Source organism: Grus americana, chromosome 1 (genome assembly GCF_028858705.1).
Source record: "Grus americana isolate bGruAme1 chromosome 1, bGruAme1.mat, whole genome shotgun sequence".
NCBI classification, from domain to species: domain Eukaryota; kingdom Metazoa; phylum Chordata; class Aves; order Gruiformes; family Gruidae; genus Grus; species Grus americana.
Window position 1 is genome coordinate 196,005,239 of NC_072852.1, and position 26,035 is coordinate 196,031,273.

Sequence of the window (26,035 nt, forward strand, 5' to 3'; positions counted from 1 at the left end):
TACCTGAGCTCCTTGGCTTTGTGGAGAAATGAGGCGTGATAAGTTGGGCAGAGCACAGCATGAACACAGCTGGGCTACTTCTGCAAGCTCCCAGTGCCTGCTGCTGGTGGCAAAATACCTGACTGCCTGTCTGCCTTTTTTTCCCCAGGGCTTTTAATTTTTGGCGTGAAGGAATCTGCCTTGGTGAACAAAGTGTTCACCTGCATCAACATCCTCGTCCTTGGCTTCGTCATGGTCTCCGGCTTCGTGAAAGGGTCTGTTAAAAACTGGCAGCTGAATGAACAGGACCTTTACAACATGAGCCACAGTGTTTACGGAGACAAGTAGGTTGGATCTTCTCTTCTCTGAAATGGATGCATTTTCAATGGCAAGTTTATAAACTTGCCATTGAAAACCAGTGAATGGGATGGCTCCCTCCTTTGCCAAACATGTTGGAGGCAAAGGCGGTTTTGGTGGGCGATTCCTGAAAGCAGGCTGTGCGGATGGGCTGAAACTGGTAGGAGGTAGGCTGTGTCAACATGTGCCCTGCTGCAGAACTGACTGTTTCCAGCCTTATGATCAGTATGGCATCCAAATTTGAGAGAAAAGAGCTTTTTCGACAACCTCCTACTCAAGGCTATGCCAGGCTGGCTGTGGTGCCTATATGAAGCCATGGCCAAGTATAGCTCTGTGGTTTCTTTGGATGCTTGGGCAATATCCCTGAGGCACTGTTGTACCTTTTGGAGACCTTGTCGCAAACGCTTCAGTAAAACGAAGGCAAGTTGCAGATTATTTTAATACATTGCAGCAAGCATATCACAAATCCATTTTTAATGACGTTTTGCTACTTGGCCAAAATCCTCTCTTCCTATACAAGATCAAAATTAAGGAGCTTGCAGGGTTGCCAGTGATACAAGGCTGTTCATTTTTGCTTGAGAATGTGCAACACAGGATGAGGGTCTTTAAATATCTCCACATACATTAACTCAGTCCTGGCTTGCTATCTAAACCTTTTATGCTGGCCTGCAAGGAGGCACAGTTTGGCACAAACTGGAGAGATTCGTAAATGTTGCATGGGTCAAGCTTGGTTTGTGTACAAGCTGCTTATTGAGTCTCTGCAAAATTCAGCCTGCTGCAAACAAATTGCTTCTATAGGAAAGGTTTCCCCTCCTTCCCTACTGCTATTCCCATGCAAGGAGCAATTAGCGCAATAGCTTCAAAGTGTAACTGTAGCTCTTTGACCCGTAGCACTTACTATTTTTGCAAAATCTGGGGTTTACTTTACTTTGTCATTATTATCACGGTAATCCATATTTGGATTGTGCTATTTCTGCAAATAACAGGCCGGTTTTCATCTAGGTCTCAACAGAGCTTCTACGAGAGAGTTCAGATGCTTACACCTGATAAGACTTGCAGATTTGGGAATTACTTTAATTGCCTTAATTCATGTTTACAAAGGCTTTTCCCTGAAAAAGTGACCTAAGTCACTTCAGCTGAAGGGTATGTTATACATAACACAGGCACGTAGATGTGGAGTCCTGATCCAGGGTGCGCTGGGATCAGTAGGCGTCCATCTGTTGATGTTAATGAACGTTGGATGAGGCTCAGCAAAGCATTTGCTGCGTCAGGGATGCAGGCTCCTCTCCTCCCTCAGGGTTGCAAGCATGGTTTGGGTATGAGCTTGGCACAGGGAATTTTGAAGTTGAGAATGACGGATTAGTCGGATTTTAGACAGCCATGGCACCCTGCATTGCTCTCTGATGTCTGCTCACCTACACTTCATCTGAGTCCATCTTAGGTGAAAAGTGGATGGTTTACATGTTTCTCAGTCTTCAGTTTTCAGAATTACATGTTGTACTTTCTCAAACGCTTATGTTTAAATGAATATGTGTATTTACGCACATGCAGTGATATTAGGAGAGGAATCTTAATATTCATGCTATTTTCTCCCTGTCTTAGCCAAGACATTTTTATCCACCTGAAAAAACAGGTGGTGGGTAAACCATGAACCATTTTTATTCCTTGCATTCCCCAGGCTGTTGCAGGCCAGTCCAAAGCTCAGCAGTGTGTAGGGCTTCGCATTTTTGCCTGATATTTGTGTGCTGGTGTGTAAAAGGGAGACCGTGTTCCTTCAAACTCCACCTTTGGATTTTGCTACGAGCTGTATGAATAGTTTTGTTACTCCCACCTAGGCAGGATGACTTCTAACCCAGCGTCATGCCTTTTTAGTCAAACACAGGGAGAAAAGCTCTATGGTGTTGGAGGGTTTATGCCCTATGGATGGAAAGGAGTCCTCTCAGGGGCAGCCACGTGTTTTTATGCTTTCGTGGGATTTGACTGTATCGCTACTACAGGTAAGAGGGAAGATGTCTTCATTCTGGTTATGAACCTGTTTGCTGGTAGATCGGCTTTTAGTAGTATTGTGCAGCACAGATGATGAGTAATTCATGGCACTGCATTCATCATCCCTCTGAACCTCAGCCCAAAATACACTTTTGGCTCAGCTGCTCCTAATACTCAAAGTGCTGAATATGTCCAAGTCTCTGGGTGCTTGGCTGTTGAGTTCTAGCTGCTCTTGCAGGCAACTGGACCATATAACCCACAAAACGAGCTTTCTCCCTTCTTTGCCTGCAGGGCTTAGTCCCACGGTTGGTGATGCTACTAACCAGGTCAGACTCCACAGAAAACACAGCCGGCTTTAACAGTTAGGCAAACAGGGAAGGCCGAGGTTCAGATGCTTTGTATGACTGGTGAAGTTTGAACTTCTAACTCCAGATGATGCTTTAATCAACAGGTTATTCTGGAGTAGGGTTCTTCAGTGCCTTCAGCTGAAAATGCTCCACTGGCTTGGAGTATTTAAAGAGCCAGAGAGAGAGGGAGCCTCTAGGGAGTCATCTGCAGCCTAAAACTGTGCCTCAAAATAAGGGGGAGTTTTTATCTCCAAAGGTTCAGAGATCTCCTGAGAGAGAAACCATCAGCATTGTCATATTTCTCCTGGCTAAGAAGAATCTCAGTTCCCTGGAGAAAGGAAGGATTATCCTTAATTTCACATTTGGCAAGAACTGAGTTGCTTCAAAGCTGGAGGAGAGGGAGGAGGAGATCATCACAAAGACAGATAAAGCAGTACTGCCTCTTCTTCCTAGGCATTTGAGAATTGCTGGCTCCATTACTCCATCCAGCCCTAGGGACCCTCCTTGGAGGAGAAACACATTCATCTGCCTTTGACTTAAAGGTGTATGGATCTCTGCTTATCTCTTCATCTTCCTGAAATGCCAAACCTCAGGAGCTCTTGCTTTCAGAGGAGAGCAGCTCTGGAGGACAGGGAAGGCTCAAAGCTGTTTCTCAATTAATCAGTGCCTGAATTTTGAGGTTTTTGTTTTACACATTCATCTGTCCTGATTTTGGCTGAGATCGAGTTAATTTTCTTTCTAGTAGCCAGTATAGTGCTGTGTTTTGGATTTAGTGTGAAAATAATATTGATAACACACTGATGTTTTTAGTTGTTGCTAGGTAGTTGTTGTGTCTACACTAAGTCTAGCATTTTCAGCTTCCCGTGCCCTGCCAGGTGCACAAGAAGCTGGGAGAGCACAGCCAGGAGAGCTGACCCGGACTGGCCAAAGGGATATTCCCCACAATAGAACGTCAAGCTCCAGATAGAACTGGGGAAGCTAGCTGGGTGGTGAGATTGCTGCTCGGAAACAGACTGGGCATTAGAGGGGGTTTTTTGCCTGTGCCAGGTGGTGAGCAATTGCATTTGTGCATCACTCGTGCGTTTTGTTTTTTAACAACAAGAACAACAATAATAATACCACCACCATGTTCTTTTGTTATTCTATTACACTGTCTTTATCTCAACCCACGAGTTGTTTTCCATTCTCCTCCCCATTCCACTGGTGGTGGAGGGTGAGTGAGCAGCTGCGTGGTGCTCAGTTGCCGGCTGGGGTTAAACCACGACATCGTCCCAACTTGGTTGTCAAAAAGTTTCCATAAAAACTAGAGGGAGTACTTTTTTCAGGAGGGATTTTCAAAGATCTGTGTGATTTGCAGGTGCTGTGCAAAGTCTGCTTTTCCCTGGAACTGGGCACTTACAGTGCTGCGTTCACGGTGTAGTAGTTCCGGTGGAGATGGTAATTGAAGCGGTCACCCAAGGGTTTGCCCTACAACTGCACAATAATTTCTTGTCCCATCATTTGTGATCATTGAACTGTTTGTGGGGCTGCACCGTCAGTGAGATAGCAGGAGTAATTGCAGGTTAAAATAATCTTTTTTGGGAAAAGACTATTTTTAATCTAGATTGTTTCTGTGCCTGAGTTTACAAGGCCTCCATAAATGTTTGTCAGGAGTGACAGGAGCAGCAGAAGTGGGAGCAAACAGGCTATGGTATGGCAAGTGGATGGGGCAGGCTATCAGCAGTGTCACGGTCAAACAGCACCTCACTGCCCATGAAGCCTTTGAAAGCCCCAGCCAGCATGCCCTAGGTTGGAATAAAGTTCTTGATCATCTTTTAGCTGATACTTCAATTTCTTTCTTCTAGGTGAGGAGGTAAAAAACCCTCAGAAGGCTATTCCTATTGGCATCGTGGCATCTCTGCTTATCTGCTTCGTGGCTTATTTTGGCGTGTCAGCTGCCCTGACACTCATGATGCCTTACTACAAGCTGGATACCAATAGCCCTTTACCCATTGCCTTTAAATATGTGGGTTGGGATGGAGCCAATTACGCAGTGGCTGTTGGTTCCTTGTGTGCGCTTTCTACAAGGTGAGACATTGCTCTTCCTTTGTGTATCTCTCAAGGCAAACACGTATCTCCAGCTTCTTTAAAAAATGGTGTGTGTCAGGGCTTTATCTTCACTGTGTTCCCCTGGGTCAAGGGATGTAATTCAGAGCTACTGACTTCAAAAGGACCAGGATATCACCCTGTGATAGATTTCAGAGATGCGCATGACCACTGTCACTTCAGAAACTCCCATCTTAGCAGCAGACCCAGCAGGTACATCTCTGAAATATAAATGGATTCAGTGACTAAGTCATGGAGGCGGCTCTGCAGTGTGAGCATGGTTTGCCCACAAGACATCCTGACCTGCTGGGTGGAGAGCAGGTTTGTGTCAGGTAGTGCAGGCTGCATCCTCTGTAGCATATGGGGCTTACCATATCCAGGGCCGTCTGCGTGCAGGTTGCCTGCAGGACAGCCATCTGGATGGGAGGCAGGGTAGGCTGGAGGCAAACTATGTCATGTTCTTCTGCACTCTAGAGACCTATTGTTTCAGATCAACTTAGACATATTCAGTTAGGTGAGCGACTCATAGAGGCTCATAGAAGTTGCAGCTGGTTTGCTACCTGAAAGTCAGGCTGTTTTCATGCCCCGTGGCTAAGTTTAGGTATCCAAAATTGGATTGCTAGCTATCAGCAACATGAGTGTGCAGAGGGACCCCTTGAAGGAGAACGAAAGCCACCTGTTCTGTGTTTGTACTGCCATAAACTTGCTTTTGTTTTTCTGCGTGTGCTCAGCAGGAGGTGATATAAGTAGATTATTTCCCCCTTCTGTGTCCTTAGTCTCCTTGGCTCCATGTTTCCGATGCCTCGAATAATTTATGCTATGGCAGAAGATGGACTTCTCTTTAAATTTTTGGCTAAAGTCAATGAGAAGAGAAAAACTCCAATAATTGCAACAGTGACATCAGGGGCCATTGCAGGTAAGATCCAAAGACTTACACGAGTGCATGGAAAGGAGACATAAGCTCATCCTAGGGGCAGATATTCTGCCTGACTCTAGCCCACTTATTAATGAGATGTATTGCACAGTACAACTTGCCAGAGCGTGCCCTGGGTTTCCAGGGCATGCCCTGGGTGGGGCTGGGTGAGGTCGAATAGCTCGCTCTATGCCTGTCCCTCTTTCTCAAAGCTCATTGCTGACATCCTGTCTTATGCCAAGAATTACCCTCATCTGCTCCCTGGGTGCTCTGCCAACCTTAAAAATAATTAACCCCCTGCAAAGTGGCAGCCAGTGGTGCCCCAGCATCCTTGTGGCTGTTGGCCTGGCTTGGCTGAAGACACTGCACCGCCCGTGGGTAGCAGCTCAGCGGAAGACGCCAGAACGGCCAGAGACAGGCAGATGGCCCCTGTGGCACAGGCATTTGCTAATCAGTCACAGCTGGCTGCCATCCCATCCTCCCCTTCCCTCCCCTGGCTCCCAGGAATATGGGAATTAAACCTCCCAGATGGCAAGGACGAGCGGCTTATCCTCTTCTCGCAGCTGCCCCCTTCCTTGCGATGCCTAGCAAAGAGAAGAGCCTTGCTGCTTCTTTACCTTCTGCTGCAAGTGTGAGATGAGCCATCGGTATGAGAACATGCCATGTTTGGTGGGGAGTTGGTGCTGAACTGCCACCGTGGGCTCTGAGGTCCTGTGAAACAGCTCAGCTCCTGCTGCTGGGACCCACGGAGCCTCCTCACAGGTGCTTCTCTGGCACATTCCTCTTCAGGCAGCCTCGTGTCCAGACTGGGGGAAAAAAGAGCCAGATAAAGTAAATAAACATGCTTTGCAGTCTCCTCAGGTCTCCTCAGAGCAGTCTGTAGCACCTAGGACCGAAGCGCACACAAAGCTGCAGGGACAGCACTTGCCAGCTGAGCTTAAGGTTTGGGTTGGTTGTTGGGCTCCAGGCTGTGTGTTGAGGACAGGCTGGGCCAGGCCTAGCTCTGAGATCCCTGAGCTCTCATACAGCTGGTGGCATCACCTGAATGTCTGACTGTGGCATCTGTCCTCCGCTTACTTGCTTCTCCTTCTGAAGGACAAAGGTCTGTATAACCAGGGATTGCCTGGTGAGGGTGTGTAAGCAGGGTAGTCCCTAAAGGATGGCAGTCTATAATTTTTCTGGAAACCCCCATGACAAGGAATGCTACCTCAACATGCCCTCCTTGATGCTTGGTCCCATTGCATGCACAAGCCTGGTTTCATCCCAGCTGAGCCAAGACACTGGAGTGAGATGCTGCCTGTCCTTTGTTCCCTCTAGCTGCTTCCAGGAGGTAATAGTGGCCTTAGGGGTGCTGCGGCTGCGCCAGGGGACTCTGGCAATGAGGCTGTGGCTTAAACACCTCCTCGTTGCTGGTAGTTGGGTGAACATACCCATATGCGACAAACAGGCTGGCATTTACTCTAGTAAATGGTTCCTTTGGTTCCAGCTAGTGAGGCTGTGCTGGGACAGCCTGTGAGGCTCAGGGTATTCATGCACCAAGTGCTGCCTCTTCCCATCTCAGGACAGCTTGAGTTCCCCAGCCGAGACCTGAGCAACAGTCACACGTGTGTTGCATCATCGTTAATGCTCCTGAGATGTGCATGTTATGCTGTGTTACTGATTTTTCTTCCCTCTCTCACCTTCCTCTCCTCCTACAGCTCTTATGGCTTTTCTCTTCGACTTGAAAGATCTTGTGGATCTCATGTCCATCGGGACCCTCCTGGCTTACTCCTTGGTGGCAGCCTGCGTGTTGGTACTGAGGTATGGATGTAGAAACAGCCTCTCTTGTGCCACACAGACAGAAATCCACACAGCGATTAGATGCCCTCATAGTTTCCATAGACCCAGTAAAGCCACGAACATCTCCAGCTATAAGAATGTGCAGAACTTGTTTCTTTAAGCTCATGAGGGATCGTGGTAGTTGGATCTGCAAGGGGATCCTCTGAACTTGGTTAAGCTTTGGTCCATGCCACTCCTGCTGCTGTCAACCCTGAATGCCCTGGGAGATATGCCAATGCGTAGGGATGAGAGATGGGTAGTCCTGGATGCCTGCATCGTCATCACTCTTGTTCCCACTGGGTATACAGTTTCAGGTCATCTTGCTTTTGAAAGGGAATTCTAGATAATGTCTAGCAGCAGCAAAAAAGCTGAGCACGTGTTTGCAGGATCAGTGCCTTGGTGCATGTCTTTTAGAAGTGCTGAGATCCCATAGCTTCCCTAACCTAAGCTGAAGATTGAGTATCTTCATTGCTTGGCCCCTCATGGACAATAGCACTGTACCCATGAGGATTTTGAAGATCGTGTTATTGAAAAATACCTTTGTGTTCAATGACTTATTCAAAGTCTGGTGGAGGCTTTTTGCTTGCTCACAGCAAATGCATTGGACTAAGAACTGTCTTGCAACAGGTGAAGGGCCAACACTGTGCAGTAATGCCATTGCTCTGTGCTTGTGCTGCTGTCGTGGTTTAACCTGGCCAGCAGCTAAAACAGCTGTTTGCTCGCTCCCCTTCCCCTGCAGTGGGATGGGGGAGAGAATCAAAAAGAAAAAGGTAAAACTCACGGGTTGAGATCAAGACAGTTTAATAGGACAGAAAACAAAGGGAGTGGTAGTAGCAATAGTAGTAATAACAGTTTCTGAGCTGAGCTGCCACCCAGCCAACCCTCCAGTTATATACGGAGCATGATGTCGTATGGTATGGAATATCCCTTTGGCCAGTTTGGGTCAGCTGTCTTGACTGTCCCCTCTCAGCTTCTTGGGTGCCCCGCACCTTCTCATTGGCAGGGCAGTATAAGAAGCTGAAAACTCCTTAACTGCTGTCCACCCTGACCCTTGAAAATCCTTGACGATTTTCCTTGCCCTTCTTACTTTTCCTCTGATTTCGCAGTCCCCTCTTCTCCATACAGCTGTAAATGGCTTCTTAATTTATTTTTGCAAGCTGCTGTACCCATCGTATGGCATTTCCCCCATCGTAGATTTGCAGAGCTGACAGCCTGTCTTGTAGCAGCCTGGGCAGTGATTTGGCTGCCTCGTTGACTGCCTAATGAAGTAGCAGCTGAATTGTTTCTGAAGCTGTAAGGTCCTGCCACTAATACCCTGTTCTGGCTGGAGCCAAGGATTTCACTGCATTTCTCAATTTGTAGTGTTTCACAAATGCCCTCATTGCAAACTCATCCCCACAGGAGCCATTTTAAGGTGTCTTTCAAAATGGCCCTTTCCTTTAGTCAGGCTTGTGGCTGAGAGTCATGGGCAAAACCTTCTGTGAAAGAGAGCTGAGGCTGGAAGAGTGGTTTTTCTTTATGGATCCACGTGGTTGTGCATCAGGGCCCTGTTGAATGAGATGCTGTCCACACACTCAACAAAAAATTACCGTTCTTCATTCACCTCTTCCTTCCCTACGTGGCAGGAGACAAGCCAGCAGAAGAGACTGGGTGGAGGAGGCTGGGGCGACAGGAATGTTGCCGCAGAGTGCGATCACCAGCTGCCAGTGAGCGGTATCTGCTGAGCTGTTGGCTCAGGCACCTCTGTGCCAAAACGCAAGAGCTGAACTGCCACAGATAACCTAACGGCTCGGCTGTGGCCGTCTGTCTGTCCCTCTGCCGCTTCCTTCTCACTGCTATCACCCAATCATGTTTTGGTGACACAGATGGTAGGGTTTATGAAAGAGAGTGTTGTCCGGTTTAAAACACTGACATTACAACCAAGCTGTAGGTGATAATAGCTGACCATATTTGCTCACGTTGTGACAACGTTATTCCTCAGATGGATTCTGAAACAGAAGGGTGTAGACGTTATGTATGCCTGTTCTGGTGCTGTAGTGATCTGGGGCACAGCCATGGCTATCCGTGTGGCTTTTAAATGAGCAGTAATCTGCACCAAACCAATATGTGCTTTGTTTCATTTCCCTTTTCCCAGGTACCAGCCAGAGCAGCCTAATTTGGCATACCAGATGGCTAGGACAACCGAGGAGACGGATAACAACGAGTCTGTGAGCACCAGTGAGTCACAGGCTGGATTTCTGCCGGAGGAAGAGGAGAAATGTTCCCTCAAAGCCATACTGTGTCCCCCAAATTCGGACCCTTCCAAATTCTCTGGCTCGGTGGTGAATGTCTCAGCCTTCATCATTGGTAAGCACTGGGCAGTGAGCCAGCTGGTAGGTCCTTGTACTCACCATGGTGGGAAAGATCACCTCCTGGCTGTAATTTTGATGAGCTCTTATAGTGGTCAAAATAACTGAAGATCTACAGATTAAATTTATGACTTGAAAAGAAATCCACAAATGGGGGTGTGTGTATAGGGGGAAAGCCATATTTCTTAGTTAGCTTTTTCACGTGTTGCTATTTTGTTTGCTGAGCTTTCAGGTTCTGTTTTGCCTGCTTGTGGTTTTGGGGTTGGTTTTTTTCTGTTCCTGAAAAAAGAATCAGTAAGCTTTTGGTGTCTGTTCACAGGTTTCCTTATCGTGGGTAGCTGTATCCTGACTGCCCTTGAGCCAAGCATTCTGATAAAGACTGTATGGATTATTGCTGCCATCCTTCTTGGTTTTGTCAGCTTCGTTATATGGAAACAGCCTGAAAGCAAAACCAAGCTGTCCTTTAAGGTGAGTGAGGAGGTGTAGCTAGAAAAAAGCTGGTTGGGAGGTGGTTGAAGGAGGAAGTGCATGTTGGCCTGTGTCAGAAGCGAAGACTTGGCCAAATGGACACGCAGAGAATACAGGCATGACATGAGCTTTTCTATGCAGGGCTGCCTATAGAGCTGATGGTTTGAGCTCTCCAGCTAACATGGCTGTAACCTCTCGTAGTCTGTGCTTAGTGTGTAAAGGGATGTCCTACCAGAGCTGAGCTTAGCGTCTGAGTGTGGTTTCCTCTTGGGGTCTAACCTCAAATGTCAGCATAGGTGCTTTGCTGCAGAACACAGTATGGCAGAAACAGCCCAGCAGTGCCCTGTGGGCAGGAGCAGATTGAGCACAGAAAGAAGGACTGAATGGGTTAGCTGAGAGGTCAGAAGAGGGAATCAGGAGGGGAAGCCACACGTGGTCGGGTCAGAGGTGACAGTAGAGGACTTGGACGGAAATGTAAATGGTGCTGGGAGGGCACCTGGTGCAGAGATGCAGCCAGAAGGGAAGGGCAGGTCAGTGATTTTGAAAGCAGATGGTTATAGGATATGGAAGAGACAGAGACCAGAGGAAAAGGGGATAGTTTTGAAGGGCCATGTCAGATTGTGGATACAGAGGAAGAGAGAACCCAAGAAGCAAGCTTGTGTGCGAGGATCAAAGGGGTGCTTGCTAAAAGGCTCTAAGTGTACTTTGCTGTCCTGCTTAGTCCCCGTGGAGACTAAGGGATGACCATTCTCTCTTTAACAGTCTTAAGTATGAGTAACTCTCATTTTCCTGCCCTGTCCAAGCACACCAGGCTTTCTAGATTAAACAAACACTGGGATGTTTTTGTTCCCCAGTATAATTCTGCAAGTCATGTTTTATCATATTGATTTCAGGGCTGTTTCCCCAATTTATATAATAGTTTTGGGTTCTAATACCATCCTCCAAACTGGTCTCATTTTGACTGCTCTTCAATTACAGTTTTTCAGTAAATTCTCTGATTTTAATAATTTAGTTTAACCAGAGTTGCCCAAGGTAGTGTTTGCAGCTCATCTTGGAGTTATGGTCCCAGAAGTGGAAACAGAAATGGCCAGGAGCAGAAAACTTAGGAATTGCCATCTAGGTTGTATTTTCTGAACTTGCTTCTGAGGAGGTCTCTTTGCCTTACACTCAGGATGTTTTACCTCCTTTTTCCTTTTTTTCCCCTCAGCCACTACCCTGTCCGAGGGGAAAAAAAAATTAGACCTGTCACTACTAAATCTGTAATGGCTGTTTCTTATCTCCTTGTTGTCCTTTAGACTTTTACAACCTGACTCTCTAGTGATTTTTCTCCAAAGTCTCTCTGGGAATCCAAGGCTGATTGGTTTGTTCCCCTCTTGTTTTTCTGCATTGCTTTTTAATAGGTAATTTGTCTCCCTTCTCCAGTCTTTAGAGACCTTACCGGTCTACCAAGAGCTCTTAGAGGTACCTATTAATAGTTCAGAGATCACTTCTGCAATCTCTAGGTACATACCTCACCCCTCTGGGGAAATTTCATTTGTCCCTACTGACTTGACAAAGCCTAATTTAGAAAAAATATTCTTCTTCCGTTTTCTAATTTGTGTGCCCATCCCCTTTCTCTAATGATGTGAACAGCTGCTCACCGTAGATGGGTTGGTTTTTTTTCGTAAAGGTTAAAACAAGAAAGACCTACGACATTTCAGCCTAATTCTTTTTGTAAATCTCCTTTTTCCTTAGTAGTGAAGTTCAGTTTCCTCTCAGTTTCACCATATTCACAAACCTTTCTATCGTTATAATTTGTCCTTTCTGATTTTGTTTTTACGTGTCTGTGCTATTTTTTTATATTATGATTTTTGCATTTTGGCTTTACTGTCTCCTTTGATTCCCAGATCACTAAGGTGTTCTTGGTGCAGCTGCACTCGTCTTTTACAATATTTCCTGGTTTTCTTCTGCTCTGGGATAGTTTGCTCTATATTGTTTAATTACCTTGGTACCCTCTGGATGAAGTTCCTCAGGACTCTCCTCTGACATTCCCCTTACCTTCTTCTCCTTCAGTAGGTGCCTGTCATGATGCAATCCTTGGTTTTCCTCTTCTCTCCTTCTCTCCACAAGTATTTAGTATTGCTGCTAAAACTTGCCTCTTGCCTTCTTCCAGGCCACAAAACAAGGACAACCATTCTTAAAGCAGGTGAACGGCATTGTTCACATCCCTCTCCCAAAGAGGATTGATGTCCTCCATTTTGGTCTAACCTTGACTTTTCTCAGATCTGGCAGCTGAAGAATTGGTAACTGCCATCACATCCTGTTTACAAGGGATGGGATGTTCCTCCCTGCTCATTGATTTGCCCTGTGGATGTAATGTGTCCCTCTTTCTTTTTCAGGTACCTCTCTTGCCCCTTCTTCCTGTTGTGAGTATTTTTGTGAATGTTTACCTCATGATGCAGCTAGACCTAGGCACATGGATACGGTTTGCAGTCTGGATGCTGATAGGTGAGTTTGAGACAGTAAAAAATTCTATGTTCAAAGTTACTAGATTTTGTTAACTGTAAATTTATTGAGGCTTTCTGGGGAGGAATCCTGCACTCGCAACATCTTTGAGCAACTTCAGTGACTTAACTGGAGCCATTTAGGCAGTGTGTTTCAAGGGTCATGATGCCTTTGTGAGGAGAAAACAGCAACCTGTGAACCATCTTATGGGTCTCGTTGCCAACGTTTCTTGTTGGCTGGCCTTGAACTGCAGTCCAGGTGGTGGGGCTTGTGCTTCTGGAGCTGAAGGAGCTGAGCTCCATCCCAAGATGCTCCCAGTAGCCTTGTGGAGAAGGCTGAATGGCCTGGAATGCCAGGGAATTTGTTAGAATGAAAACGATGAGATTAGCATGAGCTGCAGATGTACTTTACTGGGATGGATGCTGTAGGCACACAAATGAGAGAGAAAGCTCTCTGCAGAATGAACTGCAATGAACTCACTGAAAAGCATGAGAGGTTTATTCTGTAATCAGCCCCTCATTTGGGGCCGGGATAGGTTGTCTCGTAAAGGCTGATGCCTGTGTTAATGGCTTTTTCCTAAGGAAGGTGGTGGCTGTCCGCTAGAACCTAGCCGTCAGGATGGCTGGACTTACTCCTGGTGTAACCTGTGTTGGTCAGTGTGAGTAGTGGTTTGTTTCCTTACAGAGCTAACAATGTCCTCTCCCCTTGGCTTCCGCAGGCTTTATCATCTACTTTACCTATGGAATATGGCACAGCGTGGAAGCCACCTACACGGCCTCAGCAGATGCAGAGAGAAACATGGACGCCAGTTCAGACAGCTGTAAATGATTGCATGTTTGGCTTATGCGCAACTGGGGAATGGCTGCAGTGAAGGAAGCTTTGTGGTGGGGATCCTGAGCCAGGCTACATCTGGTTAATCAGTAATGCAGGAATAAGGAAGCATAGTGCGGGACTCCCCAGCCCTGTTGCTGCAGCTTGCAGTTTGCTTAGTAGCAGAGTTAAAAGGGACCACAAGGTGAAAAGCCACACTTATGGCATACTCCCGGTGACACTGTCAGCTCATCTGGGGCTATGCGCTTCCCTTCCTCCCTCTCTTGTTTTTTTTCCCCCAGTGTGTAGAAAGAAAACTGCTTCTGTGTGCCAGTTAACCTTAAATGCTGCTATGAAACCAGGCCTCACAAAGGTCTTTCTTTCAGTAGCCCCAGGAATTACCTCCCCGCAGATACTCTACCTGATTATACATGGAGCAGTTTTTGCAGTGCTTACTGTCAGGCTTAGACCAGATCCGTCCTTCACCCGATGCGAACTGTACCCCACATGTACACACAAAAAAAGACTCTCACCAAACACCAGCTTTCACCTGGTTAAGAAAGCACCTGCAAGACTCACATTCTTTAAAGTATCAGATCTCATAGTTTTTGTTCCATTTAACTTTTTTTTTAGCTACGTACTTATATGCTTTAAAGCGCACCGCTGCCGTGAAATCTTGGGAGGGTTTGTGGTCGCTGCTTGTCGGGTGAATGGTCATTTGCCGCTGCGTAGGTAATGCCAGCAGATGTTTCTGCTGACTGTATGCTCAGCAGAGGGATTGCCAGGTTTAGCCATAAAACTATTTGGTGCAAGTGCTTGAATGGCTTGAAAAGAGCAGGTGTCTCCAAAGAGCTGTCCTACCTCTTCGCCTTGGAAATCACCAGGAGCGTGGCTGCAGCGGTGGGGTGGCTAGCAGAAGTGAGCCCAGATCTGACAACAAGTGGGGCCCTATTTTCCTCTCCCTCCATCAGTTTTGTGTGCCGGACACATGGCGTTAGCAAAGGATTTGGCCATGAGACTTTGGTTTGGTGTCAGCAGGTGGAGCGCGTTTCTGCCATGGGAAGAGGGAGCACAGGAGGATCCTCAGGGGCTTGAAGCTCAGCCGTGAGCAGTGCCTGGTGTCTGCCTGCTGCCTGGGGGGGCCGTGCGTGTGTGCAGGGGCTCCTTGGTCCCAGTAGAGCGTACAGCCCAAAAAACACCGCTAAGCTCTAGGGTCCAGCTGGCTGAGAGGAGCTTTCCCTTTGGGGCTGGAGATCATCTCCAGAGCCTGGCTGTTGTCAAAGGTGGGAAATTTGGAGCTGAGACCAGGATCTGTGTTTGTTTGGCAATGCCTTGGTTTTGCTGTAAGATGAAATTTTTTTTTAATTCTAATAGCTTTCCCCAGCCAAATCCCCAACCCTAAAAAAGGCTTGTTAAAGCATCAGGAAGGTGGGCCATGCCCATGTAATGCCACTGATTTAAATTCACGCTTCAGCTTGTACTGAAAAACAAATCATAGAATCATGGACTGGTTTGGCTCGGAAGGGACCTTTGAAGATCAACTAGTCCGGCTTCCCTGCACAGGCAGGGACATCTTCCACTAGACCAGGTTGCTCAAAGCCCCGTCCAACCTGACCTCAGACACTTCCAGGGATGGAGCATCCCAAATAGATATTGCAGAAATCCCCTCTCCCAACCCGAGTAGATGCTTTCCTAGGTGTTCTCCATACTGCTGCCTCTGAATACCGGACAATCTTTAATCTCTTTGTCAGCACAGCTCTTGCTGACAAAGGAACGGGCTCTTGTCACCGTCGTTTAGTTGGAGAACTGAAGAACTGCATGACTTGACCAGGGTCTCACCGGGCATCTGGTGCAGCAGAAAGGGGAACTAGACCATCTCCTGGATTACATGGCTGGACCGTGGACCATCTCTCACAGGTTTCCAAGAGAGACTTTATCACCTTTCTGCTCACTGAGGAGTTTTAATCTTGGCTCCTTCTAGTACACTGGGAGGCTTTTCTTGCCAGGGTTGGAGTTGGAGGGAGTGAAGATAATCTGTTCATTGCCTCCCAGGTGCGTTTCAGGGTGTGTTTGGAGTGCAGTGCCCCGCACAAAATGCACTCAGGGTCTGCTCTCATTGCTGGGTCTCGACTGTCTGCTAAGCATATACAGTCATGTACAGGACTGTCTCCTCGTGCATGTACAAAGTCCTACTCAAGCAGGGAGAGAAGAATATAGAAATGAAAAGCCACTAGGTTGAGGACTATTTTGTTTAAACACAGGCAAGGTTGACACACTCCACAGCCTCCCGAATAGCACATTGAAGGTGTGGTGGGAGGGGAAGAAGATGAAAACTCAGAGGGGAACAAAGTTTCCCATTGTACTAAAAAGGTAAGGATGTTTTTCCCTACCTTGGGTACCAATTTCTGAGCAATTAAGACATTCAGCAATGACCATTTGCAGGTGAATTCGGACTGGAAGTGTGTTTCCAAAGAAAATTATTTAAAAATATACAGATTTCTTGCTGTATGTAAATTTTTTTTTATAAATGTTAACTTATTTTTGTTGTCTGCTTAGGGATCTGTTTTGGTATTTATATTCCATAACTTAGTTTTGGCTTTAGTGGCATGTAATAGCAGCACATAGAAGAAGGCAAAGTCCTGATGTGGATCATTCTTCTTCAGTTGCCTTTTCTCTGAGAAAGTTCATAGGAAATTTTTTCTGTGTCACCAGATTTGGTATTTTAACGTGGCATTACCCGTACCAGCCCCAGAGCCACCCCCTGCAAATTTGCTAGTGGAGGTGAGGATCCTTAGTCCCATCTCCTCCTCCTCCATCATGACTTCTTCAACCCATCAGTTCCCAGGTGGCGGGTGCTGCCGTCTCTCTTGCTCTTTGTTGCTACTCACCAGATACAAGTAGGTGGAGGGAGCCTGCAGCCCTGCACAGTGATGGGTAGGCATAGGTATCTCCCTGGATCTCTGTCTACTTGCTTCTCCCGTGTCCAGCTGGACCTGGGGACCTCCTGGCCTCCTCTTCACATCACTTGTCCCAGGGTGTGGACCAGTGAGGAGGTGATGAGTTTGACCCAGCTGCGTACTCCTGCCCCATCCCCTTCCTGGCTGCATTCACCTCTTCCTTGTACATTTTGTAAGCTGGAAGGAAAATTTGACTGCCTCTTTCTAGGACAACGTCAAGGACTTTGCTGTATGGGTGTTTTGGTTTTTTGGTTTGTTTTTTTTTTTTTTTGCCATCTCTGCTGCCTCCCTGCTGATGTCTGCGTGTAACAGATCAAGCCAGGTATCTTTGAAGACATGCAACTGCTGCTATAACCTTGCTGTTGTGGATGATAGGCTTTTCTTTGTAAATAGTTCAGTCATCATTTTATTACAAGAATATTTTGTACAGATGCAGAGCATTTTGCTGTATGAAGAGGTGGAGATGGAGAAGCGATGCCTTTGCTCGGCACGAGAATAGATCATTTTCTGCCAAAGCCAAGAGGCGTCGTAAAGATGGCCTGCCTCATCTTTGGCGCAGGCTCTGGTCCAAAGGACTGACCTTGTTTCAGTGTATTTATTTGCTCCCAGTCTGCTCACGTGAGGGGAGCCCTCCGGGGAAGCTGTTGGAAGGATCTTACTGATGGCCGGTGCATGGCGGGCAGAGGTGGGCAGCACCGAGGTTGCAGCTTGCAGTTACATAGCAAATCCAGATACGGAGCCAGCCAGCCATTCTCAATAAAAAATTGCTTTTTTTCCCTCCCCAGAAATGAGCTGATTTGTGCAAAAATGACTAGCTTTTGCTTATTCACTTACTTGCTTACAACTTCTATTCTTTGCTCACTGAAAATCATTACCGGCTGGGTTCCACCTTCGTTTTGCCCTTTTCCCATCCCTCGGGGTGGAGTTTGCCGGCAGTTCGGACAGCGAGCACCCGTGCTGGGCGTCAGGCAGCGCTGCAGCGTGAGGGGGTGCTGGGCTGCCCCCTCTGCCCACCAGCCCCCTCTGGGCATCGTGGGGGCCGGGGCGTGCTGCAGGCAAAATGCTGCTGGTTTGGAGCCGTTCAGAGCTGTCTGTGCTTGGTCACGGCAGGGGAGAGGGGACTGCTGGGGACCACGCAGGTGAAAACACTGCCGATGCTGACACCGTGTGTTGCTGTTCATTGCCAGCGTTTTGGAAGGGTAAAGTTTTAGCTGGCGGTGCTTGCCGTGGGCATTCTCACCCTTCGTCCATCCCAGATGAAAACAAACTCTATTCATAGCGTACAGAGGGTGCCTGTCTGCCCGCTGCCTCCATTCCGACTAACTCAAGAGACCAGAAAGCAATGTGATAGGATATTATGTTTAGATTTTGTAAAATCCGCTTCTTTCCTGATTGCATTTTATATACTAATGAATTCCAGTGGGATTTTGTAAATTCCACACACGCCCCCTGAAAGCCACGTACAAGTGAGCATTGCTGTCATCTGTCCAAATGAACGAAGGGTGACATGCAGCTCTGGCAGGCTGGAGGGGCTTGCTTTGAAGGGGAGGAGGAGGAGGAGTGGTGCTGGTTTTCATGCAGAAGGCTCCCCTGCACTCGCTCCCTGCATGTGTGCCGCTCAGCACCCTCCCCTTGCAAAGGAAGCCTCTTCCCTCCGGCAGAGAAAGCATTTCTCTTTCCAAAGCCTTGCGACATCCACTGGGCCTGACTTCATGGGGAGGTTCTGTTTCTTCCTTCCCCTTAACAAAAAATTGCACTTATTCAAGGCTAAATCTATATGTACAGAGTGAACCGACGCCCGCTCCTCACTGCCACTTCCCCTTTCCGCGGGGCCGACGCGTGCCTGCATCCCAAAAGCGAGCTGAAGCCACCCATAGCTGCGTCGCCGGTGCCATCGGTTGCTCTGCCTGCTGCCGCTCGCCTCGTGGTTTATCATTATTTCCCACTCCAGCAGCGACGCCTCCCCCATAGCCCCCCCCCGGCTGCCTTACGCTCTACGTTACGGTTGCAAGTCGGGTCCCGTGGGGTATCTGACACCCAGCTGGAAACCAGATGATCCAGGAACATTTCTGCTAGCAAGAGCCAGACCTCAATTTTTCTCAGGGTATTTGCTCCTGGCTCGCTCCAAGACGCGAGACCTCTCCCTCGCGATGCCCCACGGGGCGATGGTTTCGGCGGAGTGACGCGTGTTTTTGGGATGGCAGTGGGAAGCAAAGGGTTCCCTCGCAGCACGTTGTGCCTTCCAGCTGCGCTGGGTGCAAGGAGCAGGAGGAGCTGCTGGCAGCCCGGGGGCGGTGCGCCAGCAAACCTAGTGCGAGTTTGAGTCATGTCAGTAAAGGGATTTTTACTGACCGAAGCCATGGAATAGTCTGTATATTTTTATTTTTTAATTATTAAGCAGAGTGTAAATACCTTCCTGTTACCTGTTTGATGGTCTATTTTCCTAATGATTTCTCAGAATTTATCATGGATGTGATAAATAGTTTTAATGCTTGTTCTGCAAACAGATCTATTTTTTATCTTTTTTATCTTTATTTTGGTTTGATTTTTGTTTTTTACCATGTTCATGTAGCGATTAAAGCCTTAAGTTTTAAAATGTGAACACTGCCCCCAGAGCACAGCGCAGGTATGCGACTACTTTTTATCCTGGCGACACTGTAAACACTTCTGCCCTGAATGATGCTTTTGGAATTTGGAAATTCACTTGTAATTATGTGGTACAGCACTAAAACATTTTTCTCGATATCCAAATAAATGATGCCTATTGTTTGCCCTCATTTGCAAGCCTGCCTCTGCTTTCCAGCTTGTTCCAACGTCAGAGCGAGAGCACTTGCTTTGGGAGCTGCTCGTGTTAACTCTGCCCCCATCTTTCGGGTTTGCTGAGACCGGTGGGACAATATGTAATTTGGGGAATTTGCCACGGGCTGGGGTCTGCGCTCAGCGCTGAGCAGCTTGCTGCTGCTGACATGGAGGTGAGTCTCTCCCTGTCTTGTAGGACCAGTTCAAGTATTAGGTGGGGCTTTGTGAGCCTGCAAAGTTAGCCTAAAATTTACTTGGGTGGTGTAAATTTTGCTGGCATTGCAAAATTTGGTTGTGTCGGGAAATTGGGACTCTGTAATGAATGAGGAGTTTTGCTGGTGAGGTTTTCCAGGGTAGGGTCTGCAGGACAACACTGAAACCACCAGGCAGGAGGACTCTTGTCTGCCCGCTCCCACCGCCCATGTCATTTGCAGCCTGCTGGTGTGTCCTGCCATAAACGAGGTGGTAGCCCCACGAATGCTGCTTTTTCCTTCTCCCCTCAGTCCTGGTCCTTCCCGCAGCTTCATCAGCCATTAGCCTGGTGGGAAATCTTTGTCGAAGACATTACCAGGCATATTCCTGAGGTGGGACATGCCCTGGTCCCTTTTTAATCCTTGTGGCAAAGCCTGAGGAACTGGGTGCCCTCAGTGGGAGGGCAGGGCGAGGGGAGGGGGTGTTGAAATGTGGGTGACCGGCAGGTTACACAGCGTGCTTGTTTGCTGCTGTGCCTGAACCACCGGCAGAAATGTTCCCCTTACCGTGTGCTGAAGCATGACACCTTAATAAGAACATTGCAGACCATGACACTGGGTCTCCTGGGAGCCCCGGCCATGCGGGGAGCACCCTTAGAAGATGAATCCATGGGATTTTTGATCTAATTTGTAGCATGTGAACTGAAGTCGGGTAACCCAACTGACCAGCCCCACTGCCAGGAGGTTAGGTGGCTGTTTAGCTTCGGTCTTTACCATAACAGGGGAACCCTTTAATGGCATTTTGCTTTCTGTTCCATTTATTCCAGTTTCTGTGTGCACAGACGTACAGAAAACACTGCAGGACACGCTGGTTCGTATGCGTCGGCCCGTATGTGCGCTGGCGCATGGATTTATTATCAGGAATATATTACACTTATCTGTACATCATAACTGAAATAATACAAACTCTTCTGTAATCATTAGCCACATAGTAAACGAGACCACAGAACTCCTGCTGCATGGGAAACTGTACAGAGGCTCCTCAGCGTGTCCATGGGACACAACCACCATCAGTGCAGAGACGTAAAATACCTGATTTTGCACTTGATAGTTTTTCCTTTCCTTCCCCCCACCCACCACCACCACAAGTCTTTTCCGCTGCCAAGATAACCCCTCTGTGCAGGAGATGCCATCCCAGCGGGGCCTGACGGTGCTTTCCTGCAGAAAACCAGAGCCTTCCTGCAACTTTTCCAGCCCTCCGTGCCCCTCGCTTGCTGCCGGCTCTCCTGCCATCCCACGGCTGTTGCCCACTCCCAGTGCCGGTCTCTGGAGCTCCTTCAGAGCAACTGTAGGCTGGTTTTATTGCTGCTGCAACCTTCTGCATTGAATAAAGATTAACCAAATTGAACATCTCCTTTTTAAAGATCTAAGGGCAATAAAACCCAGCTCAGTGCTGGCTGCGTTCCCTCTCCTGCCAAAGGCCACCCTACCCTGCAAAACAGGAAAGCCCCTGTGGCAGCCATGGTGTTTGGGAAGTCTCCAGCTCCCCAAAAGCAAAGGCTTCCCCTTGCTTATCTTTGAGAAGGGGTGGCCAGGGAGCAAGGACTAGTGATGTGGCCCCCACACCACTGGGAATGCCAAGCTCCCTGGTGAGAGCTGGGGTCACCAGCTTAGCCACGTGCTGAGGTGTCTCCATCTCCCCTCACACCTACTCTGGCACACAGAGGCAAGGAGGGACAGGACAGAGGAAGAACAGGAAAAAGGAATGACCTTTTTCTGGGGAAAAAAGTCTGTGTTTCTGGGCTTGCACCAGAAGGAACCACCCTTCACACCCCCGCAGGGATGGGTTGCTGGGTCCCTTCTAGTCAGGCAAAACTTCCTGCAGGTTTGCTAGCGATCAGGCAAGCCCCAGAGGCCATGCCAAGGAAGAATCCAGTGAGGCAGGATTGGGAGGCAAAAATTAGATGGGAAAGGGATTGGCAATGATACCAAATGATGGTGGAGCTGGCATCAGTCCCAGTTTTCCCACCGTAAAAGCCCCACTCCCAATTCACTGCTGGAAGCATCTCTTGCATATGAATATAAACCCACAAAATGATAAGGAAAGCACCAGAAATAGAGGGAAAGAATGAATAAATTAAAAAAGGACAGGCTCAGCCAGCCCATCCCAGGCCAATAATATGCTCTAGTGTGTTTAGCATGGAAAAGTTTAGATTAGCATCGTGGTAACAACTCTGATTGTATCATCTCACCCATTTTTAAAAAGGGTAGAAGGGAGGACCCTAGAAACTACTGACAACTCTGACTAATCTGGTGGAGTGAGTGTGTTGGTGGATAAGGGACGAGCAACTGATGTCATCTACCTGGACTTCTGTAAGGCCTTTGATGCAGTGCCACACAACATCCTTGTCACCAAATTGGAGAGAGATGGGTTTGATGGATGGACTGTTAGATGGATAAGGAATTCGCTGGATGGCTGCATCTGAAGAGTTGCAGTCAAGGGCTCGATGTCCAAATGGAGATCAGTAACAAGTAGTGGTGTCCCTCAGGGGTCCGTACTGGGACCAGTCTGTTCAATATCTTTATTAATGACATAAGACAGTGGGATTGAGTGCACCTTCAGCAAGTTTACAGATGGCACAAAGCTGAGTGGTGCAGTTGATATGCTGGAGGGAAGGGATGTCATCCAGAAGGACCTTGACAGGCTTGAGGAGTGGGCCCATGCAAACCGCAATATGTTCATCAAGGCCAAGTGCAAGGTCCTGCACACGGGTCAGGGCAACTCCCTGGTATCAATACAGGCTGGAGGATGAATGGATTGAAAACAGCCCTGAGGAGAAGGACTTGCGGGTGTTGGTTGATGAGAAGCTCAACATGAGCCGGCAGTGTGTGCTTGCAGCCCAGAAAGCCAACCGTGTCCTGGGCTGCATCAAAAGAAGCGTGACCAGCAGGTCGAGGGAGGTGATCCTGCCCCTCGACTCTGCTCTGGTGAGACCCCACCTGGAGTGCTGCATCCAGCTCTGGAGCCTCCAACATAAGAAGGACATTGAGCTGTTGGAGTGAGTCTAGAGGAGGGCCACAAAGATGATCAGAGGGCTGGAGCACCTCTGCTATGAGGACAGGCTGAGAGAGTTGGGGTTGTTCAGCCTGGAGAAGAGAAGGCTCCAGAGAGATCTTATTGTGGCCTTTCAACACTTAAAGGAGGCTTATAAGAAAGATGAGGACAGACTTTACCAAGGACAGGACGAAGGGTAGCAGTTTTCAACTTAAAGAGGGTAGGTTTAGATTGGACATAAAGAAGAAATTCTTTACGATGAGGGTGGTGAGGCACTGGAACAGGTTGCCCAGAGAAGCTGTGGATGCCCCATCCCTGGAAGTGTTCAAGGCCAGGTTGGATGGGGCTTTGGGCAACCTGGTCTATTGAAAGATGTCCCTGCCCATGACAGGGGGCTTGGACTAGATGATTTTTGGAGGTCCCTTCCAACCCAAACCATGCTGTGATCCTATGATCTCATTGTATCAGAATTGTATGGGCAGACTGAAACGTGACAATGCAGTAGGTATTGCAGCTATCTGTGCCTTTAGCAAGTATGAAAGTGATTAAAATTGTACTTGGCAAGGAGGGCCTTTGTGTGCATGTATGTGTTAGGTATCTATTCTACTTTCAGGTTGTACTTGCTGGACACACTAAAATCTAGTAATGCATTTCAACAGTGTAGTTGGTGTGGCATAATCTATTCTAACAAGATGCTCAATTTACTCAGTATCACAGTATCATGCAAAAGCTGCTACAAAAATAAATTTCTCTAAAAAGGAGAAAAAAAATCACCTTTTTTTTTTAACGCTGTGGAACAGGCCACAGATACTTTGACGGTGATTGAAACTGTATCTAAGCTGCAGTCTATGAATCCTGAGTACTTCCCAGGAAAGCCGAAGCACAGTTCCCATCTGAGCAGTATGACAGGGGTGTGCAATCTCACCTCTGCTCACGCAGGGCGTGCCGGTGCCACCGCACACCCGGGTGGGAAAGCAGCCCTCCCCGCAGCGCTCCCGCATCCCAGGGATTTGCTGCATGTACCATCTCCTGCTTACTTTGACCCCAGTGCTCAGAGCAGGAATGCACGCATGCTCTTTGCCCCAAGCTGGATAGAAAAGCATCCCACAGATCTCTTTTTTTTTTTTTTTAATTATGCCCAGGGATATTTTTTTCTTGCTAGCAGTGCCCACGAGGGCCCTGCAGCCTGTCCCACCCCAGGCGCTCCTCGGCCTCACCACCCCTCGGGTGGGGGGTCACCCCAAGCCGGGGTGAATGTTTTTGCTTCTAGGCAGGGAAGATAAAGGTAGTTTAGCCACTCTTTTCCATGACGCTCAAAAGTGCTCTGTAACTTTGGGTAAGCTTTAGCCATGTGAAATAATATACATATGTGGAAGAAAAGAAATTCTGACCCGATTTGCACCCATGTAGTTCGCTGTGCTCTATTTGGTGTTTCCAATGGGAGTAGGGTAGAGCCCTAGCAGGGCCCTGTATCTCACCCGAATACTGGAAACCTCTTGGCCAGGAAAGGTCAAGGATGAACAACTTATTTTCTCCTTCTTGCTTACGGGACTTGAAAGAAATCAAAATGGACAGGAACTTACAACCAGAGATTTTGATTGTGTCCAAACCAGGACAAGGTAAAACAAGATAGGATCTAACCTGGATTTAAAGACACTAAAATTGAAACATGTTAATAAGTAATCTCTATCAAATTTGCTAAAACCCTCAGGTTTCTCATCTCTAGCCTATCTCCACTTACAATATCAATGCTAAGAGTTAAAAAGCAGTGAATGGTATGCATATCTTATCCGGTGTTCAATGCAAAGGTGATGGTTTCGAAGGCAGTACTGTCTCAGAATTTCAAAGTCGCTGGTGTTCATGTTACATAGAGTACCACTTGGTGGTCATTTGGAAGGCGCTTCTACTTCTGTGTAACTTTCTTCTAGGTTGGGTATAAATATTCCTGGGAGGCTAAACAGAAATGCATTTCGTTTAGATACAAGTCTTAGGCACGAGTTAGAAAACTGCTGACTGTAATGAAAATATATCAGCACTTAGTAGTATCCAATAATATAAAAAATGCAATTCAGAACATCTTCAACTACATATATATGTGTGTGCGTCTATATATAGGTATAAAGGTACAATACGTACATGTATATAAACACAGACACATATACAGAAATATTCACAACTTGAACTGTATTTGTAACTAACCTGAAATACTGCAGCAAAGGTTCATTCTGATGAACCATTAATATAGTATTTTCCAACTTTTGGCTCTAATCATAGTTAAAATGTTAACACATCAAACTAAATGTCTTGCTATCCTAACTTTCTGCTGTCCTAGCTTTTTGCTCTCCCTAATCAACATGTCAGAACCGAGAGCTCCTATATGGGGACTATATGAGTACCCTGCCTAGTGTAAAGCTATGCAGCTACCGAGCATGCTTGCAGCCACGAACCCTGGATGCCTGTTGATGGTAATACTTCCTTGGATGGTAATATTTAGCAAATTGGAAATGCATAAAAGGCAGGGGACCTCCAGCGCGCAGGTGCCAAATCATCGCCGCAAGGTTCTGACTTTTGCTGGAGAAGAGTTCCCTGATGAGCAGCGATAAAAAGAAGTGGATGATGTGGGTGGGAGTTTCACGGGGCTCACGGCATCTCCCTCCTGCAGCTTCCAGAGGAGCTCTTCGTTAGTCCTGCTCAGCTTCTTCTTCTCCTCCACTTCTTTCTCAACGTATTCTTGAAGATTAGCGTTCTCCTCTGACAATTGCCTGGAGAGGGAAGTAGGACAACAGGTAAGGTGCGCCAGTGTGAAGGCAGTGGCATTAACGCAGCTAGCGCTGCACAAGAGGCAGGGTGAGGCAGGAGTGTGAGCACCTCCCCCCATCCCATCCCATCCCATCCCATCCCATCCCATCCCATCCCATCCCATCCCATCCCATCCACCTGCTCCCAGGGCTGCAACTGAGCTGCCCAAGCTGGGACACAGCTGTCCCCAGGTCTCTTCACTGCTGGGTGAGAAATGCATCTCCACAAGTCACCACTGCCCCCCAATGTCTGACTCTGCCTCTGGATGTGCCTGTGTCTTTGCTCTACATCTGTTTGAGGCAGCTCAGCTGCCAAAGCTTAGGTGGGATGAGGCCCAGACTTCTTTCACAGCCTCGTGCAACTGTCAGCATCATGCCTGGCATGCAAAGGTGCCATGGGCTCTGTGCATTGACCACGTACTCCAGACACCTTAGAAACAGCCATTTTCCCATACAGACAACAGAATAACCAGCAGTTTCTAGCTGGGAATGTGCCCGTAAACTCTGTGGAGCCAAACCCACCCCCAGATGGAGCCCAGAGCCCTGGGTCAGCGGGCAGTTGTGCTCCCTGCACACGTGACCACTTGGCCAGGGCTTCTGTTCCTGCACCAAGAAGACAAGGGGCTTCAGAGATCAACCC

At 47.7% G+C, this 26,035-nt stretch overlaps 2 protein-coding genes across 7 annotated transcripts in view; one reads left to right on the top strand and one right to left on the bottom strand.

Annotated features, from left to right (window-relative positions):
* Positions 1-19,328, top strand: part of SLC7A1 (solute carrier family 7 member 1) — a 48,621-nt gene extending 29,293 nt beyond the window's left edge. For 2 of the 3 annotated variants that reach the window (XM_054812947.1, XM_054812966.1), the window contains exons 4-12: positions 149-323; positions 2,209-2,333; positions 4,514-4,736; positions 5,531-5,670; positions 7,365-7,467; positions 9,620-9,831; positions 10,153-10,301; positions 12,680-12,788; positions 13,504-19,328. In XM_054812947.1, the coding sequence (XP_054668922.1) occupies positions 149-323; positions 2,209-2,333; positions 4,514-4,736; positions 5,531-5,670; positions 7,365-7,467; positions 9,620-9,831; positions 10,153-10,301; positions 12,680-12,788; positions 13,504-13,613 (1,346 nt within the window). In that variant the 3' untranslated portion in view covers positions 13,614-19,328. The remainder of the gene's footprint in view (positions 1-148; positions 324-2,208; positions 2,334-4,513; positions 4,737-5,530; positions 5,671-7,364; positions 7,468-9,619; positions 9,832-10,152; positions 10,302-12,679; positions 12,789-13,503) is intronic. The other variant, XM_054812957.1, reaches the window with a different exon arrangement.
* Positions 19,329-20,420: 1,092 nt separating this feature from the next.
* The window catches only part of MTUS2 (microtubule associated scaffold protein 2), a 324,919-nt gene continuing 319,304 nt past the window's right edge, over positions 20,421-26,035 (bottom strand). For 3 of the 4 annotated variants that reach the window (XM_054812918.1, XM_054812912.1, XM_054812926.1), the window contains one exon: positions 20,421-25,359. In XM_054812918.1, the coding sequence (XP_054668893.1) occupies positions 25,143-25,359 (217 nt within the window). In that variant the 3' untranslated portion in view covers positions 20,421-25,142. The remainder of the gene's footprint in view (positions 25,360-26,035) is intronic. The other variant, XM_054812935.1, reaches the window with a different exon arrangement.